Source organism: Elephantulus edwardii, unplaced genomic scaffold (genome assembly GCF_000299155.1).
Source record: "Elephantulus edwardii isolate Elephantulus edwardi_28Jun2011 unplaced genomic scaffold, EleEdw1.0 scaffold00015, whole genome shotgun sequence".
NCBI classification, from domain to species: Eukaryota; Metazoa; Chordata; class Mammalia; order Macroscelidea; family Macroscelididae; genus Elephantulus; species Elephantulus edwardii.
Genome location: NW_006399765.1, coordinates 21,504,334 through 21,519,907, shown reverse-complemented (window position 1 = coordinate 21,519,907; position 15,574 = coordinate 21,504,334). Strand labels below are relative to the sequence as shown.

The 15,574-nt window shown below is 49.1% G+C and overlaps 1 protein-coding gene across 1 annotated transcript in view; it reads left to right on the top strand.

Annotated features, from left to right (window-relative positions):
- Nucleotides 1-15,574, top strand: part of PREX1 (phosphatidylinositol-3,4,5-trisphosphate-dependent Rac exchange factor 1) — a 211,849-nt gene that overhangs the window by 176,062 nt on the left and 20,213 nt on the right. Inside the window, exons 18-26 of the mRNA XM_006881749.1 lie at nt 1,507-1,649; nt 2,740-2,832; nt 5,458-5,606; nt 8,571-8,656; nt 10,053-10,189; nt 10,936-11,056; nt 13,590-13,777; nt 14,072-14,233; nt 15,181-15,391. Of these exons, the coding sequence (XP_006881811.1) occupies nt 1,507-1,649; nt 2,740-2,832; nt 5,458-5,606; nt 8,571-8,656; nt 10,053-10,189; nt 10,936-11,056; nt 13,590-13,777; nt 14,072-14,233; nt 15,181-15,391 (1,290 nt within the window). The remainder of the gene's footprint in view (nt 1-1,506; nt 1,650-2,739; nt 2,833-5,457; nt 5,607-8,570; nt 8,657-10,052; nt 10,190-10,935; nt 11,057-13,589; nt 13,778-14,071; nt 14,234-15,180; nt 15,392-15,574) is intronic.

Here is a 15,574-nt window from a genome sequence, read left to right as displayed (position 1 = left end):
GATGAGGAAACTGAGGCTCAGAGAAGCTAAAGGGATAATGTTAACAAGTGACTAAACTGGGATTCCAAACTGAATCCATGCCCATTTTATAGACTTGACAGCAGCTCCTCTGTCCGAGATGTGAAGAGTCGGACCTCCCAGGGCTGAAAACAGACTTGAAAGATTTCACATGATCTGTTTTCCTCAAAATGTTTTAGCCAAGACTCAGCTCCAGGCTCCCAGTCTTTTAACTTCATTGTTTATGCCAGAGGTGAGGCCAGCGGCCCCACAGCCTGGCTCCCAGCTCTGGGGAAAGCCGCAATTTGTGTGTCTGTTTTCCCCAAGGTGGTAATAGAGGCCTCCAGAGAAAGACAGACAGGTAGACAGAGTGAGGCATCCTGGGAGATGAGGGGGAAGGGAAGGCAGGCAGGCTTTCTGCTGCTTTTCATTTAGTTACCGAGTCCATGAGCAGCCTGTCTCCAGGGGCATGGCCCTTGTGAAAGCAGCTGGCTTTCCTCTTTCAGGGGACCTGACCTCAGACAGCCGGCTTTACTGTGAGGAGCCTCCTTCCCTCCTCTGAATGATAGTTATTTTTGCCCTTGCTCCTGTCTGTCCACGTTTGCTGGGCAACAGGGTGAAAAGGAGAAGTCTGAGGGAGGATAATAGTGCCATCTCCCAGTTCTGTGACCTCTGGCAGTTATTTTAACCTGCTGGAGCTCTGATGACCTTGTCCTTGGTAGTGCTATTAACTGAAGACTGCCACTCTGTGAGTTCAAATCCACGAGTTACTCCATAGTAGAAAGATGGGCCATCACTTCCCATTGCTGTGCAAACTCAATGAAGGGTCGCTAGGAGTTGTAACTGACTTGATGACAGTGAGTTCTTTAGGCCTCAGTATCCTCATCTATAAAATGGGTCCAGCAAATCCTTCCTAGTCCAAGGAGTCAGTGAATTTAGGCATGTGTGCCTTCTGCGCCTGGCACTCGGAGGTGTTTAGTTAAATTAGAATCCATGGGACTCCTTTTCTGTTCTGTTACTGGCTTTGGTTTTATCATTCACGTTTAAGTTGTTACTCTATCAAGAGCGAGTTTATTGTTTTCTGTGGTATGAGGTGGGGATGCTATTCTACATCTTTCCCCAACACAATCTGCAGATGCATCATCTAATCACTCATCGTCATTTACAGAGTTGCACCGGGTGTTTTGTGTGGTGTTTCCTCTCCCCCAGCTCTCTATCTGTTTCAGTTCCAGCTCGACGCTGTGTTGTTACTATGAGTTTGTAGTGCGTCTCTGCAGCAGGTGGTACAAGCTTAGATTATTCAAGAGAAGTTAGAACATCAGATTTTTTTTTACGTGAACACTCCTAAAATATTAGTGTTGGCGTACAATTCCATTTTTAATAAACCTCCACGCTAGCCAAACCAAACTTGTCCAGGGGCCGCTTCTGGCCCACAGCTGACAGTTGGCAGCGGCTGCTGAAATGTTCCCATGCGACCTGACCACGTGCATTGTCTGTCTGGGCTTCCAGTGCTGGAAAAGAGCGAGTTCAAGGATGAGTCCCAGTACTTCCGCTTCCATGCCGACGAGGAGATGGAGGGAACCAGCAACAAGAACAAACAGCTTCGCAACGACTTCAAGCTGGTGGAGAACATCCTGGCCAAGCGCCTGCTGGTAGGAGCCCACCCGCAGCCGGGCAGCTGGCTCGCCTTTGTGCTCAGTGTCCTCATCTGTAAAATGGGTTTGAGCCAGAGGAGGCTCAGCTCTTGGGCACCAATGAGCGCGGGGGAGTCTAGGTGGTGGGTCAGGCTCAGGAGACCCGGCTCAGTTCATTCACCAAAGGAGCCTGGTTTGTGTAATGGTTACGTACATGGCTAACTGAAAGGTTGGCAGTTCAAACCTGCTCAGCACCTCCATGAGAGAAAGGCCTGCAGTCTGTTTGTGTACAGAGTCACAGCCGAGCAAACCCTATGGGTTAGTTTTACTCTGTCACACCAAGTCGGAATTTAGAATCAACTAGGCAGCCCCTTGAAGCGTCTGGCCTCCTTCTAAGAGAGAGGGCACTTGGGGAGTGTCCTTCTCATCTTCCCTTTCCCTGCCTGCTCCCTGAGCCAGCTCTGGGCGGAGGGGATGCCCCCCCCCCCCCCCCGAATCACACACACTGCATGCTTTGTGGCTAAGGTCTTACCTTATTGTTCTGTAGCCTGTCTGTTCTGTGGTCTCGGCGCAGCCCCTTGTCTCGGCTCCTGGCAGAGTGTCTGGCCCCTCTGATGGGCTGCTTCTTAGTAAATGTCCATTTCCTTGTGCTTCTCCCCATCTGCGGAGCCTCAGGCCCCCCTCCCTCTCGCTTGCCACCCCCCATAACGGTGGCTCCCCTCTGAGCTCCCTTCCTAGCAACCTTGTTGGGCCTCTGTAGATCTGTTTCATTCAGAAAGTCAGTGGATATTGGCTGCGCACCTGCTGTGTGCACGTAGGTTGGGGGGTGGGGACACGGTGCAGAATGAGAGCCTGTCTTCAGGTCAGAACCGGAGTGAGATGAGGGGTGAAGGTGGAGCAGCAGGTAATCAGCGACAGGTGACGCGGCGGCCTATCTTCATTTGACAGACATGTATTTAGCACATGTGCTGACCCCATTGGCTTTCCTGCAGACCGCTTTCTCCACCCCTCGTTTCCGTCATGGGTCAGTGGCAGAAGGAGCCACTACAGGGGTCACAGTCCTGGGGGGCCAGGGAGTGACTGACCCTCTCCTGCTTTGGGCTTGCAGATCTTGCCCCAGGAGGAGGACTATGGCTTCGAGATCGAGGAGAAGAACAAGGCCGTGGTGGTGAAGTCTGTCCAGAGGGGCTCGCTGGCCGAGGTGAGCCTCTGGGCGGGGGGAGGGGGTTACAAAGTAGAGAGAACACTTTTCTAACATTCCTTGAAGGGTCCTCCAAGGGCTCTGTGTCTGACAGAATGTCAGCTGGTTCCCCCTTCATCCTTGTCTAGGTGGGGAAGCTGAATCCTGGTCGGACTTCTCAGCTGCCCAGGGCTGCCCTTGTAGAGTGTTCCACCAGCGCCCTCTCCTGGACCCTGGGGGAGGGACAAGGAAGGACGCAGGAGGCTCCCAAATCGTTTCGATTTAGCTGAACTAATAGAATGCACCGCTGCTGCTGGAGACTAAGGTGCGCCTGATACAGGCCATGGTCTTTGCAATCACTTGTTATGCATCAGAGAGTTGGACAATGACTAGGGAGGACAGAAGGAGAATTGATGCCTTTGAGTTGTGGTGCTGGAGAAGAGTATTGAATGTATCATGGACTGCCAAGAAAACAAATAGATTCATCATAGAGAGGGTTAAACCAGGCTGCTCCTTGGAGGCAAGGATTCTGGGGCTTCGTCTGACATACTTTGGACATGTTGTAAGGAGAGACAGGTCTTTAGAGAGGGACATCATGCTGGATAGAGTAGAGGGACAGCGCAGGAGGGGAAGACCCTCTATGAGGTGGATTGATTCAGTGATTGGGATAATTAGGATGGGTGTGTAAGAGGCAATGAGATTGGCACAGGATAGAGCACGGTTTAGGGCTGTTGTACACAGGGTCACTATGAGTCGCAAATAACTCGATGGCACATAACAACAACAACAATAGAAAGCATAGGCCATGGTCTTTGCGATCACTTGTTATGCATCAGAGAGTTGGACAATGACTAGGGAGGGTAGAAGGAGAATTGATGCCTTTGAGCTGTGGTGCTGGAGAAGAGTATTGAATATATCATGGACTGCTAGGAAAACAAACAGATTCATCATGGAAAGGATTAAACCTGGCTGTTCCTTGGAGGCAAGGATTCTGAGGCTTCATCTGACATACTTTGGACATGTTGTACGGAGGGACCGGTCCTTGGAGAGGGACATCATGTTTGGTAGGGTGGAGGGACAGTGCAGGAGGGGGAAGGCCCTCTATGAGGTGGATTGATTCAGTGACTGGAGTAATTGGGATGGAAGTGTCAGAGACAGTGAGATCAGCACAGGACAGCGCAGGAGGGGAAGACCCTCTATGATGTGGATTGATTCACATACTGGGGTAATCGGGATGGTTGTGTTGGAGACAGTGAAATTGGCACAGGACAGAGCAGAGTGTAGGGCTGTTGTACATAGGGTCATTATGAGTTGCAAGCGACTTGACGGCACATAACAACAACAGTAGAAAGCAGTTCTGGGGGTGTGATGTGTAGCATATTACACTACTAATGAAAAGGCCAGGGGTTCAAACCCACCAGCTGCCACGTGGGAGAAAGAGGAAGTTTCTTCCTGTAGAGATTTATGGCTTCAGAAGCCCAGTGGAGTTGGACTCTGACAGCCGTGAGTGATAATGGAACAGAGAGCCTGGTGCTTCGGTGGGAAAGCTGTAGACTTGGTGTAAAGCTGTGACCCTTTTCGGAGGTGGAGTCTTTGATTGGACACCTCGCCCTATTGGTGGTGGGTACATGGCACCTCCCACCTCCTCCTGGAGAGAATAGTATGGTTGTCTGTTCTGTGAAGATTTGCAGCCATGGAGATTTGATGGGAAGTAGATTTGTCTGGGGATTTTTTTAAAAAATTGTGATAATAGAATAAGGACTCATGGTAGCACAGTGATTAAAGTACTTGGCTGCTGAGAGGTTGGCAGTTCAGACCCACCTGACACTCTCTGAGGTAAAGATGTGGCAGGTGCTTCTGTGAAGAGTACAGCTTTGGAAGTCCTGTGGAGCAGTTACACTGTGTCCTGATAGGACCCCTAGGAGTTGGAACTGGCTCGGTGGTAAAGGGTTTGGTTTGGATTTGGGTTGATGATAGAAAAAGCCGGGTAGCCAAGGCTTCTTAAGGTGAAGCCCATTACTTTCTCCTGTGCTCTTTGTCTGGCGAGGCAGGTGAGGCCAGGGCAGGCGAGGGGTTCACTGATAGGTCCTTGACTCCACACCCTCTCGGCCTCTCCTGAGGCAGAGGTGAGGAGGGGGAGATGCGCCCACCATGCTGTCCAGATGTGTCTGGCCTTCTTAGGAGTGCTTTTGGCTGCTTGTAGCCACATACTTGCCTCATAGTAGCTGAAACTGTAGAGCTTTATTTTCCTAATGACATAATGATGGGAAGGAGGTGATTTACAGGTGCTGGTACAAGGGCTGGCGTCTCCCTGGTTTTCTGGGCCAGTCCCTTGCAGTCACAGGATGGCTGCCTCCATTCAGTGCTTCGTGTCTTCACACACTAGGCCACACGAGAATTTCCTCTCAAAGAACGACATCTTTTTCATTGGCCCCTCCAGCAGGCCTTGCTTCACAGCTCACTGGCCAGGACTGGACCTCATGTGTGCCCCTAACCACCTAACCACAGGGGCCATGGGGTGTGACTGTAGGCTTACCCCATTCCTTGCTGGACACCATGCTGCTTGGATGTATTTTATATTTCTTAGTGAAGAAGAAAGGAAGTGATGACTTAATGTTCATGTCTTTCTAAAAACCATCCACCAAGATGGCAGGCCTGCACGTGGGGAGGAAGATCTACTCCATTAACGAGGACCTGGTGTTCCTGAGACCCTTCGCAGAGGTGGAGACCATCCTCAACCAGTCCTTCTGCTCCCGCCGCCCACTGCGTCTTCTGGTGGCCACCAAAGCAAAAGAGTGAGTGTCCCCACGGGCAAGTCATTGAAGAGTTGCAGGAGGCCTCTGTGGGGGTGGGGGTGGTGGTGGTGGCACAAGCTGTCTTGGTTCCCTGTGCCAGCTCTCTGTTGGCATTCTATGACAGGATGCTAAGTGTCTTCATCTGCTCCCTGGATTTATGTGTTGAGTATTCGCTGTGCTCAGTGGTGGTTCTCTTGTGATACAGCTGTGCTGGGTTGGATCCAGTTCCTATTCTCCTAGTTCAGAGTCTACTTGCAGGCGGAGGACAATAGACAGAGTGAGGTAGAGGTTGAAGCAGGCGGTGGTGGTAAGCGCACAGCAGTCTCTTTACGACGCAAGCATAGGGGCTTGTTAGAGAAGGCTTCTTGAAAATTGGAGTGAAAACCTGGGGCCATTAGGAAGGAGGTCAAGGTGTAGCCTTTAGAGGAAGAAGATCGTTGTGGGTCGTGTTGACATTTTCACAGTGTCACGTCATTCAGTCGTGAGCCTTCATTGGCTCCCCGTCTGTGTTACTCTTTCAGTTTCTTGCTGTAATATTTTGCAGTTGTCATTGTATCAGTTCCTCTCATCACTTGTTAGGTTTATTCTTAGGCATTTTAGCCTTTTGGAGGCTTTTATAAATGGCACTGTGGGCTTGATTCCCTTTTTTTGTGTTTTCTTTGGTTTTGAACTTGGCTGATTTGGGGGTGTTGGCCTTGTGCCCTGCCCCTGTTAGACCCAAGAGTAGCTATTTGATAATGGTGAATCTGTCAGATCTAGTATCTGTCTTGTGGAATAGCCTGGATTTTCAAGGTAAAAAATCATCTTTTGAACAGTGATGGTTTTATTTCTTTGATTCTAATTTTTTGTTGTCAGGTGCCATTGAGTCAGTTCTGAATCATAGTTATTTTTTTGTTGTTGTTTGTTTTTCAATAATGAAAAATTTATTATTATTTTATAATAATTACCAAAAATAAGGGTCATTGTAAATATCACCATCAGTATAAAATTTTGGACTGAATCCTCCAGTGAATACAAACCACTTTTACAGACCTAGCCCATTAAAAGTCCTCACTACAAATCCTTATTCTATATCCTGGGCTTAAAGTTGTCTTGGCAGTAGCATAGTAATTGTAGGGATTCTTCTTCAGTCTCACATTTATTTTAATGCGCAGCAGGACCAAATACCACACACTTAAGTGTCCTAGAATTTCCATTCTTTGCAGTGTCATTCATAATTTGTTATGATTCACATGGTCCAGTGCCTTTGTGTTTCTATTTTAATGTGTCAGTACACAGCTAAACATCTTCTTGGCACTCTCTGCTTTTTTTTTTCCCCAAGATTCACCTGACATCAGCAGTAATATACCCTGTTGCATGTCTTCTTTTTTAATCTAGTTTGGATTTCTGACAGCTCTCGGTCAAGATACTGCTGTAAGTGATGTTGGATTTTCTTCAGTAAGATTTTACTTGCATGTGACAGTAGTGATACTGTTCCCGTTTTTGTCCCCGCTGTTTTTTCTTTCTTTTCACTTCAGCTGGGACGTTGAGTACACTGTTGGATCAGTGGTGACAGTGAGCATCCTTGGTTTTGAATCATTTTTAAGGGGAATGCTCGCAGTTTTTCTCCTTTGAGAACAGTGTTGGCTGCTGACTTTGCATATATGCTCTGTATTATGCTGGGGGATTGCCCTTCTATTTCTATTTTTCTGAGGGTTTTTATCAAAAAAGGTTGGTGGTGGTGGTGCTGATTGGTGGTGGCATTGGGTGCCGTGGAGCTGGCTCTGAATTATGGTGACCGTTTGTGTAACAGTGTGAAATACTACCCGATCCTACAGTGTCCTCACAATTTCTACTGGGCTCATGCCCATTGTTGCAGTCACTGGATCAATTCATCTCATTGAAGGTCTTCTTTTTTTGCTGACCTTTATCAAGCATGATATCCTTCTCCAGGGACTGACCCCTCTTGATAACATACCCAACATCTGTGAGGTGAAATCTCTCCATCCCCACTTCTGAGGATCCCTGAGGCTGTGCTGCTTCCAACAGAGATGTTTCTTGCTGTATCACTCCATAGCATATTCTGAGGTCTTCTCCACCCCCACAACAATTCAAAGGCATCGATTCTTTTTTGGGCTTCCTTATTCATTGTCTAACTTTTACATGTATGTGAAGCAGTTGAAAATACCATGGCTTGGGCCAGTAAGGGTCTTGGATGTTATCAGATGTCGTATCTTCATTTGTTGAGGTTATAATGTGATTCTTTTGTTTTGTTTATTGTAATGAGTTAAATGAATCCATTTTCTAATGTTGAACCATCCTTGCATTCCCGATATGAACCCCATTTGATCTTAATTTATATTTATATATATCTATATAGCTCTGTCTCTGTCTCTATATCATCTCTATATATATGTTGTGGATTTCTATTGGCTGGAATCTTGAGAGAGTTTACATCTGTATTTATGGGAGAGGGTTTAATGATAATTTTTGTTTTGTTTTGTTTTGGTGGTGTCTTTACTCGATTTGGTTATCAGGGTGGTGCTGCCTTTTACCACAATTTGGAAAAGTTTACACAGAAGTATTGTCAGCTCTTCTTTGAGTGGTAGAATTCCCAAGTAAAACTGTCTGGGCTGGGACTTCTGTGTTGTTTTAGAGAGGTTTCCATCTGTGATTCCTGAATAAAACACTGATTGACTGAGGTGCTGGAAGAGAGAGATGGAGAGTTTGTAGGTTGGCGAGGAGCAAGCTGTGATGTGTGCACAGACAGAATCTCAAAGGACTGCCAGTGGTTCTGGTTCACTGAAGTCCCTGGTGGCGTGCCTTTTGGTTAATTTCTTTTTCTCTTCTATTTTTGAGTTGGAAAGCTTGATTCTGCTACTATTTTGGGTTGGATCCCTCAGATCTCTCAATGGTCTCCAAGAACCCATGGGGAGAGAGGCTGCTTTTTCTTATGTCTCCCCCTGCTGCTTTTGTCTGTCCTAGGGTCATCAAAGTCCCTGACCAGCCGGAGGAACTGTGCTTCCAGATCCGAGGAGCAGACCCACCCTACATTTACGCTGTGGGCAGAGGTAAGGAGGAGCTGAACCACTGTGTGGGGAGCTTCGGAAGACCCGTGGCTTCCATCTCCTGGTAGGGAGCCCAGTACTACCCAAACCATCACGTCTAGGGCTCTTTATGGTAGTTCACCGTTAGCACATATTTTCTGTTTAAAGCCAGGGCTTGCAGACATGCGGGCTGGCTACAGTTGATAACATGATCTGCGTAGAAGATTATAGGGAGTATGAGGACACTGGTGTGGAGAAAACACACATGTCTGCTCTCACAGGAGTGCCTGCTTTTTAGTGAAAACTCATTAGTGTCAGGTGGGAATGTGAACTCACTCTCACTAGATTTCATTTTCTTCTTTTTTTTAATTTTTTAAAAATTATTATTTTATTATTTTGTGTGTGTGTGTATGTGTGTGTGTGTGTACCATCAAATCGGATCTGACAGGTACAGGAGGTGATTGTTCCTCCTTCTTCAACAGACCATCTGGTGGATTTGAACCACGCACCTCTGGGATTGCAGTGCAGTTTCCTGCCACTAGAGAAGTGTGACTTTCAGGGCATTACAAACATCGTCTGTAGAGCTCTGGTGGCTCAGTGATAAGAAACTGTGCTACAATCCGAAACGCATGCACTTTGAACCCATGAGCTGCTCTGTGGGAGAAGGATGGACAGTCTCCTCCCGTGGGAGTAGTGAGAGAAGATCTTCACCCTGAAACCCACAGCGTCCCTTTTCAGCAGGAAGTAGCTAAGAGAATACGCCGTCCCCTTTTCCTTATGACTCAGGGTGAAGTCTCTCTCAGGGAGGAGTGATAGGGAATGGCAAAGGACACACCGATAAAGAAGATTAATCAGAACTGGCTTTGACAAGCACTGTGGCATTTGGACAAGATCAAACTGGGAGGAGGGTAGAGAGAATAGTGCAACAATGAATGAGTGGAAGCCCAAAATCTCTGTAAATGTTTATGAAAATTAATAAAATATAATTATAGAAAAAAAAAATCCCACTGGAGGGTCACCTATGGGTCACTTCTGACTTGACAGTACTCAACAGCATGACTGGTTCCAGTCCAAGTCACCAGTTTGTGACTTCTCATTTTCTGCCTTGTCCTTTTTCTTGCGTGGTGTTTACGGTGCCGCTTTCTCAGAGATGAAACCAAGCAGTTGTGCAACGCTGGGCTCCTACCTCTCTGAGCCTCAGTTTATTCTTCTGCAAGATGGGAGTGTTAGTCTCTGTCCACTGGGTGGGATGGAGGGAGGCTCCAGAGTGGGAGAGATGGGGGAATAGTTTTGAAGTGTGTGTTTGTGGTACTGGGACCGGGGGAGAGCAGTGTTCTTCTTGGTACTACCAGCTCTTGGTGGTCACTGCCCCTGACCACTTCCTGTGGGTGCCAGCCTCAAGCTCTCCTGTGTCCCTCAGGTTCAGAAGCTGCGGCTGCTGGGCTCTGTGCTGGCCAGTGCGTCCTGAAGGTCAATGGCAACAACGTGATGAACGAAGGGGCCCCAGAGGTCCTGGAGCACTTCCAAGCATTCCGGAGTCGGCGAGAAGAGGCTCTGGTGAGTCCCAGCTCCCAAGGGGACATGAAAAGCCCCTGCTTGGTAGAGTAGGGGGACACAGGGTCATTGTCTCTATCCTGAAAAGAAACCCCAAACTCCAGCAGAACCTGAGGATACTGTTGGGTTGTGGACAGGGTGACATTGCATATCTGGCAGAGCCAGCCTCAGCCTGAGTTCTGTTCTGGTTCTGGTTCCTGTGCTGGAGGAGCTAGGCCATGATGTTACACGACCTCAGTTTTTGTAGCTGTGAAGTGGGTATGATCAGACCGATATTTCTTGTTACATAGATTCATAGGCAGTAGTCCTGATGAAAATGGAGGGGGTTGGAAGATAAAAATCAACGTTATCCTTAGGTTTGGGGAACAGACTTGGTAAGAGTTGAAGTTCATGCATTCTTTCTTGGTCTTCACCAAATGTCACTTGATAACCTGTGGTGCACGGGCATGTTTCTAGACCCTGGCGTACAGGGGATGCAAGCTTTCTGCTCCCACTTGTCAGGCGGGCCTTATATTCCGTCTCCCTCTTGGTGGAGTGTAAGTTTCAGGTGCTGAGGGCAGAATGGAATTAGGGGCCCTTCTGGAGGATTCCAGAGTGAAATCTCAGATGCCTCTCCAAAAGTGGGGCCCAGGACAGGCTAGCAAAGCCTGAGCTTTGAGCCACGCTGTATGGTTTGTGCGCACACAGTCTTGGCTCTCTCCCAGGGCCCCTCTGTCACAGTGTCCCACCCACTCTGCCTCTCCCCCCAGGGCCTGTACCAGTGGATATACCACACCCATGAGGACGCCCAGGAGGCACGAGCCAACCATGAGGCCCCCGGCGAGGAACCCGCTGGTGAGGGGCTCCAGACAGAAGACCAGCCTGACTCAGGTAACGGAACAGGACGGCTGTGGTTCTGGAGCTTTGTGAAGGGCAAAGGGTCCCCAGAGGGCTCTGGGTCCTCTCCTGTGTCTCTCTTCCTATCCTGAGTGGGCCATCTGTTTTATGTCACACTTTCAACTCTGTATCAGCTTCTTGCTGTGACTATAACAAGTAGAACACTCACTCCACGCAGTTATTAACTCACACAATTGGAGATGGGTCTCAGTGCTCTGAAATCCAGGTGTCACCTTCCTCTATGGACACTCTGGTAGAGAATCCACTTCCTTGCCTGTTTCAGCTTCTGGAGGCTTGCTGGCATTTCTGGGCTTGTGGCCCCTTCCTCTCTCTTCCAAACCAGCGATGTTGGCTGTGTCCTTTCATGGCATCTTCTGGTTCTCAGTCTTACCACATAAGGAGTCTTACAATTTCAATCAGGAGATTTGGCGACACATTAAGTCCTAGGCTGCTAACCAAAAGGTCAGTAGTTCAAACCTCCCGGCTGCTTCACAGGAGAAACACGCAGTGGTCTGTTTCCACATAGACTGTGTCCTTGGAAGTCCTGTAGGGCAGGCCCTCATTTCATACAGAGCTGCTGTGAGTTGGAATCAACTCGGTGGCAATGGTAACCCTCACCTGTAAGATGCCCATTGATAAATGATTAAGCACTCTTCTACGAGCCCGAAGGTGGCACGTTTGAACCCACCAGCCGCTCTGGGGTAGAAAACCCAGAGATTATAAGGTTTACGGCGTTTGAAATCCTCGGAGAGTAGTTCTGCTCTACCTGGTAGGACAACTGTGAGAATCAACTCTACGGAAATATGTTTTGTTTAATTTATGATGACAATGGGGTCATTTTCTCTAATCTCAGGAGTATCTCACTGGCGACCTTCATTCCATCTACAGCCTTGGTTTTCCCTTCTCACGTAACCTGCCATCTACAGGGTTCAGGAATTAGGGCACAGGTGTCTTCTGGCCGTCAGTCTTCTGCCTCCTGCGAGCGTCCAGCTGATTTCAGATCTGAAGTCTTTCCATTCTTTCTGTGTCGTCCCTGAATTCCAGACCTCTGTGTCCCCTGTCAGCTGGGCTTCTCCACCAGCAGGCCTTTGAATAGACATTGAAGACTTGGCCAAACCCTATTCTGTCATCTTCATCTCCTTGCTCCCCACATCTCAGGCCTCCTGCTCAGGCTCAGGCCACCCCGATGGTAATGCACCCACACTGAGAGAATGGGAAGTTGGCAAATAGGAATCTCTACTAGAGGCCACGTCCTGTTCTGGGAGCTGGAGATAAACAGGTGGACAGGTGGATGTGGCTCCTGCCTTCCTGGTGGTAGACCATGGCCAGAGAACAGCACAAGTACAGGTGGGGACTTAGGTGGAGGGGAGAGAGTGACGGTGTGGGAGGAGCAGAGGGAAGCACTTCACCCCAATGAGGTGGCTGTGCTGTCTCCCACGTGTACCACGTCTAGGCTGTGTGATCTCTGAGAAGTCACTAGGCCTCTCTGGGCCCTTGTTACCAGCATTGAAACTACACTCTGTAAAAGGGGAGTTTATTGCTGAGCAAAAAATGTGAGTGAGGGGTCAAGCTTCAGGTCTGGTTCAGTCCAGCCCCTCTCATGGTATTGTGAGGAGTTTCTTTCCTTCTCTCCAGTTCTGAGCTCAGGCTTTCCCCGGCATGGAGATTTCTCCACGTGGTGACTGTGACTAAGTGGGGTTCCGTTGAACGGAGAATGTGTTTTTGTAGGTTGTTGGGGATTTTTTTAAAGCCTTTTGTTTAGAGTCACAGGACCTCCTTGAGGGCCGTAATATTTAAAAGTTGGGCCTGAGGGATTATATTTTAATCCCTTGTTACTATATTTTCACTCTTAAAAGAAAAAAAATATATCTATTAGGCTCTTCTAGGTCATACAGCACTCCAGTCTATTTGCTGTGCTGAAGTAATCTGAGTTGGCTGTGACACTGAACTGTTTGCCATTGGAGTTTCAAATGCCATCATGAAACACCTGTGCTGCAGGTGTACTAAACACCGTAATGGCTACTCATCATGGGCAGTGTTTCGCGGAGCTCCTAGATCGATTAAGGTTTGGAAGCAGGAGTGGCATCCACTTCCAAAATGCCTTGCCTCTGGAAACTCTATGAATAGTGCTCAGGCCTTTCATTCATAGGGTTGCTCTGAGTCATCTACGACTCAAAGGCACCTTACAACAACAACAACAACAAAAGTCCTAGACTGAGACCCCCAGCCAGGATTAGGTTACGGTCAGTCCTGATCCAGGCACCGTGATGGTCAGGTCTGTATCTTCTCTCACCCCTTGGAAGGTGGGATGGGAGTCAGCGTCTAGTAAACGTGAGGGTTGAGCCTCAAGAGGGAAGTTGAAGCATTGTTTCCAGAATGGAGGGTCAACAGGAGAAAACTAGAGAGAACAGCCAGCCAGCCACAGCCCAGAGCCTGTCCCCACTTGTCACCTGGGAATGCCCAGGACTGGGCCAGTGAACGGCAGTGTTGTGTCCTCCTAAGTGTCACCTGTCCCTTTGGCTTCTAGGCTGCCCTCTGCAGTCCCTGGGTTCCCAGCTGACCCTCCACGATGACAGCCCCATGGTCAGCCTGACGGTGGACAACGTGCACCTGGAGCACGGCGTGGTCTACGAGTACGTGAGCACCGCGGGCATCAAGTGCCACGTGCTGGAGAAGATCGTGGAGCCTCGCGGCTGTTTCGGCCTCACTGCCAAGGTCTCCCTGGCTGCTGCTCTGGCCCAGGGGGGTGGGGCAGGGCTGGCCCCGTCTCATCTATCAGAGTGAGCGCAGAGCCCTGACTTCTATTCCTGGGCCCAGCACTTGATAGTTGTCAAATTTAATAAGATGACGTATTAACTCAGTTTATACGTCTGAAGAATGGGGCAATAGGAGGCCTGACCCCAGAGGGTTACGTTGAGGAATGAAGGAGTCAGTGCGTGTTGTGCGGTGACCGAGGGCACTCCCTCCTGGCACCCCGTAAATGCGGAGTATCTGTGACTGTTTCTGCAGATTCTCGAGGCCTTTGCTGCTGACGACAGTGTCTTCGTGCAGAACTGTGGGCGGCTCATGGCCCTGAGTAGTGCCATCATGACCATGTCCCACTACGAGTTCCGGAACATCTGTGACACCAAGCTGGAGAGCATTACCCAGAGGATCGCCCACTACCAGGAGGTTTGCACGCCCGCTCCCTGCAGGGTCTCTGCCAGGGGCACCCCTGGACACAGTGCATGGGTGTTTGTGGGTCATTTGTGTCCCCACCCAATACAGTCCAACTCAACTGAAGCAAATAGGAAAATGTATAGGTTTATATTCCTGGAAAAGTTTATGTGTGGACTTCAAGCATGGTTGTATCCAGGTGATTAAGCAAAAGTCTCAAGACCTTGGCTTTTCTCTATCTCTTGACTTGATTTTTCTCTGTTTTGAGTTCATTCTGAGACAAGCACTCTTGCTGGTGACATGTTGTCTTCTCAGAAGCCCCAGCAGTAATTGTTGTTGTTGTTGTTGTTGTTGTTGGATACCTTCGAGTCACAGCCGATCCATAGCTGACTCTCTATTGGGTTTTCAGAGGCTTAAATTGCACAGAAGGAGATTGCCCAGCCTTTTTCCATGGAGCAGTTGGGATTTGAACCATGTACCTTCAAGATTGTAGTGCAAATTCTTAACACTAGGCCACCAGAGCTCCACCACTAATGGAGAAGCTATTGTGTGACGATGATGATGATAATAATAGATGATAATAGAGAATAGCAGTAGTAAGAGACGCTTAGTGAGCCCAGCAGAAGTCTGACAGAGGCCCCTGTGGGCCCACCTTGGGTTGATCGCCCAGCCCTATCCCAGTCAGCATGTCTGGGCCAGGCCCTCGGAGCAGGAGATGTTGGAGGAACCAACCCTGTAGAAACTGAGGGTGGGAGAGGTGGACCCCAGGGACAGTATGAGGGCTTCTACAGTGGAGAAATGAGTTGTGAGGTGATGCCTGGAGGCCTGATGGCTCCAGGTCTTCTCTGAAATCTAGTCACCCCAGAAGCATTACAGGGGAACCTGCTGTTTGTCGTTATGTCTGGCCAAGGAGGGAGTTGTCTGGACTCCCAGGCCTGACTCAGGGCCACTGTCTCTCTCAGTTTGCAGCTCAGCTGAAGAGCAGGGTCAGCCCACCCTTCAAGCAGGCGCCCCTGGAGCCCCATCCACTGTGTGGCCTGGACTTCTGCCCCACCAACTGCCACATCAACCTCATGGAAGTGTCCTACCCCAAGACCACCCCCTCGGTTGGAAGGTCCTTCAGCATCCGCTTCGGTCGCAAACCCTCCCTCATTGGCCTTGACCCGGAGCAAGGTACCCACGTGTTTGTTACAAGTTCTGTTTGGGACTCTAACTACATACAGATCCTTCTATGAGCACGGTACCTGGCGGTCCGGTGTCTGGGACAGGGATTGTGGCTCTGTACCCATCAGGGAAGAGTCCCTGTTGACACAGATGTGTAAGTGCTTGACCACCAGCTGAAAGGTTAGAAGCTGA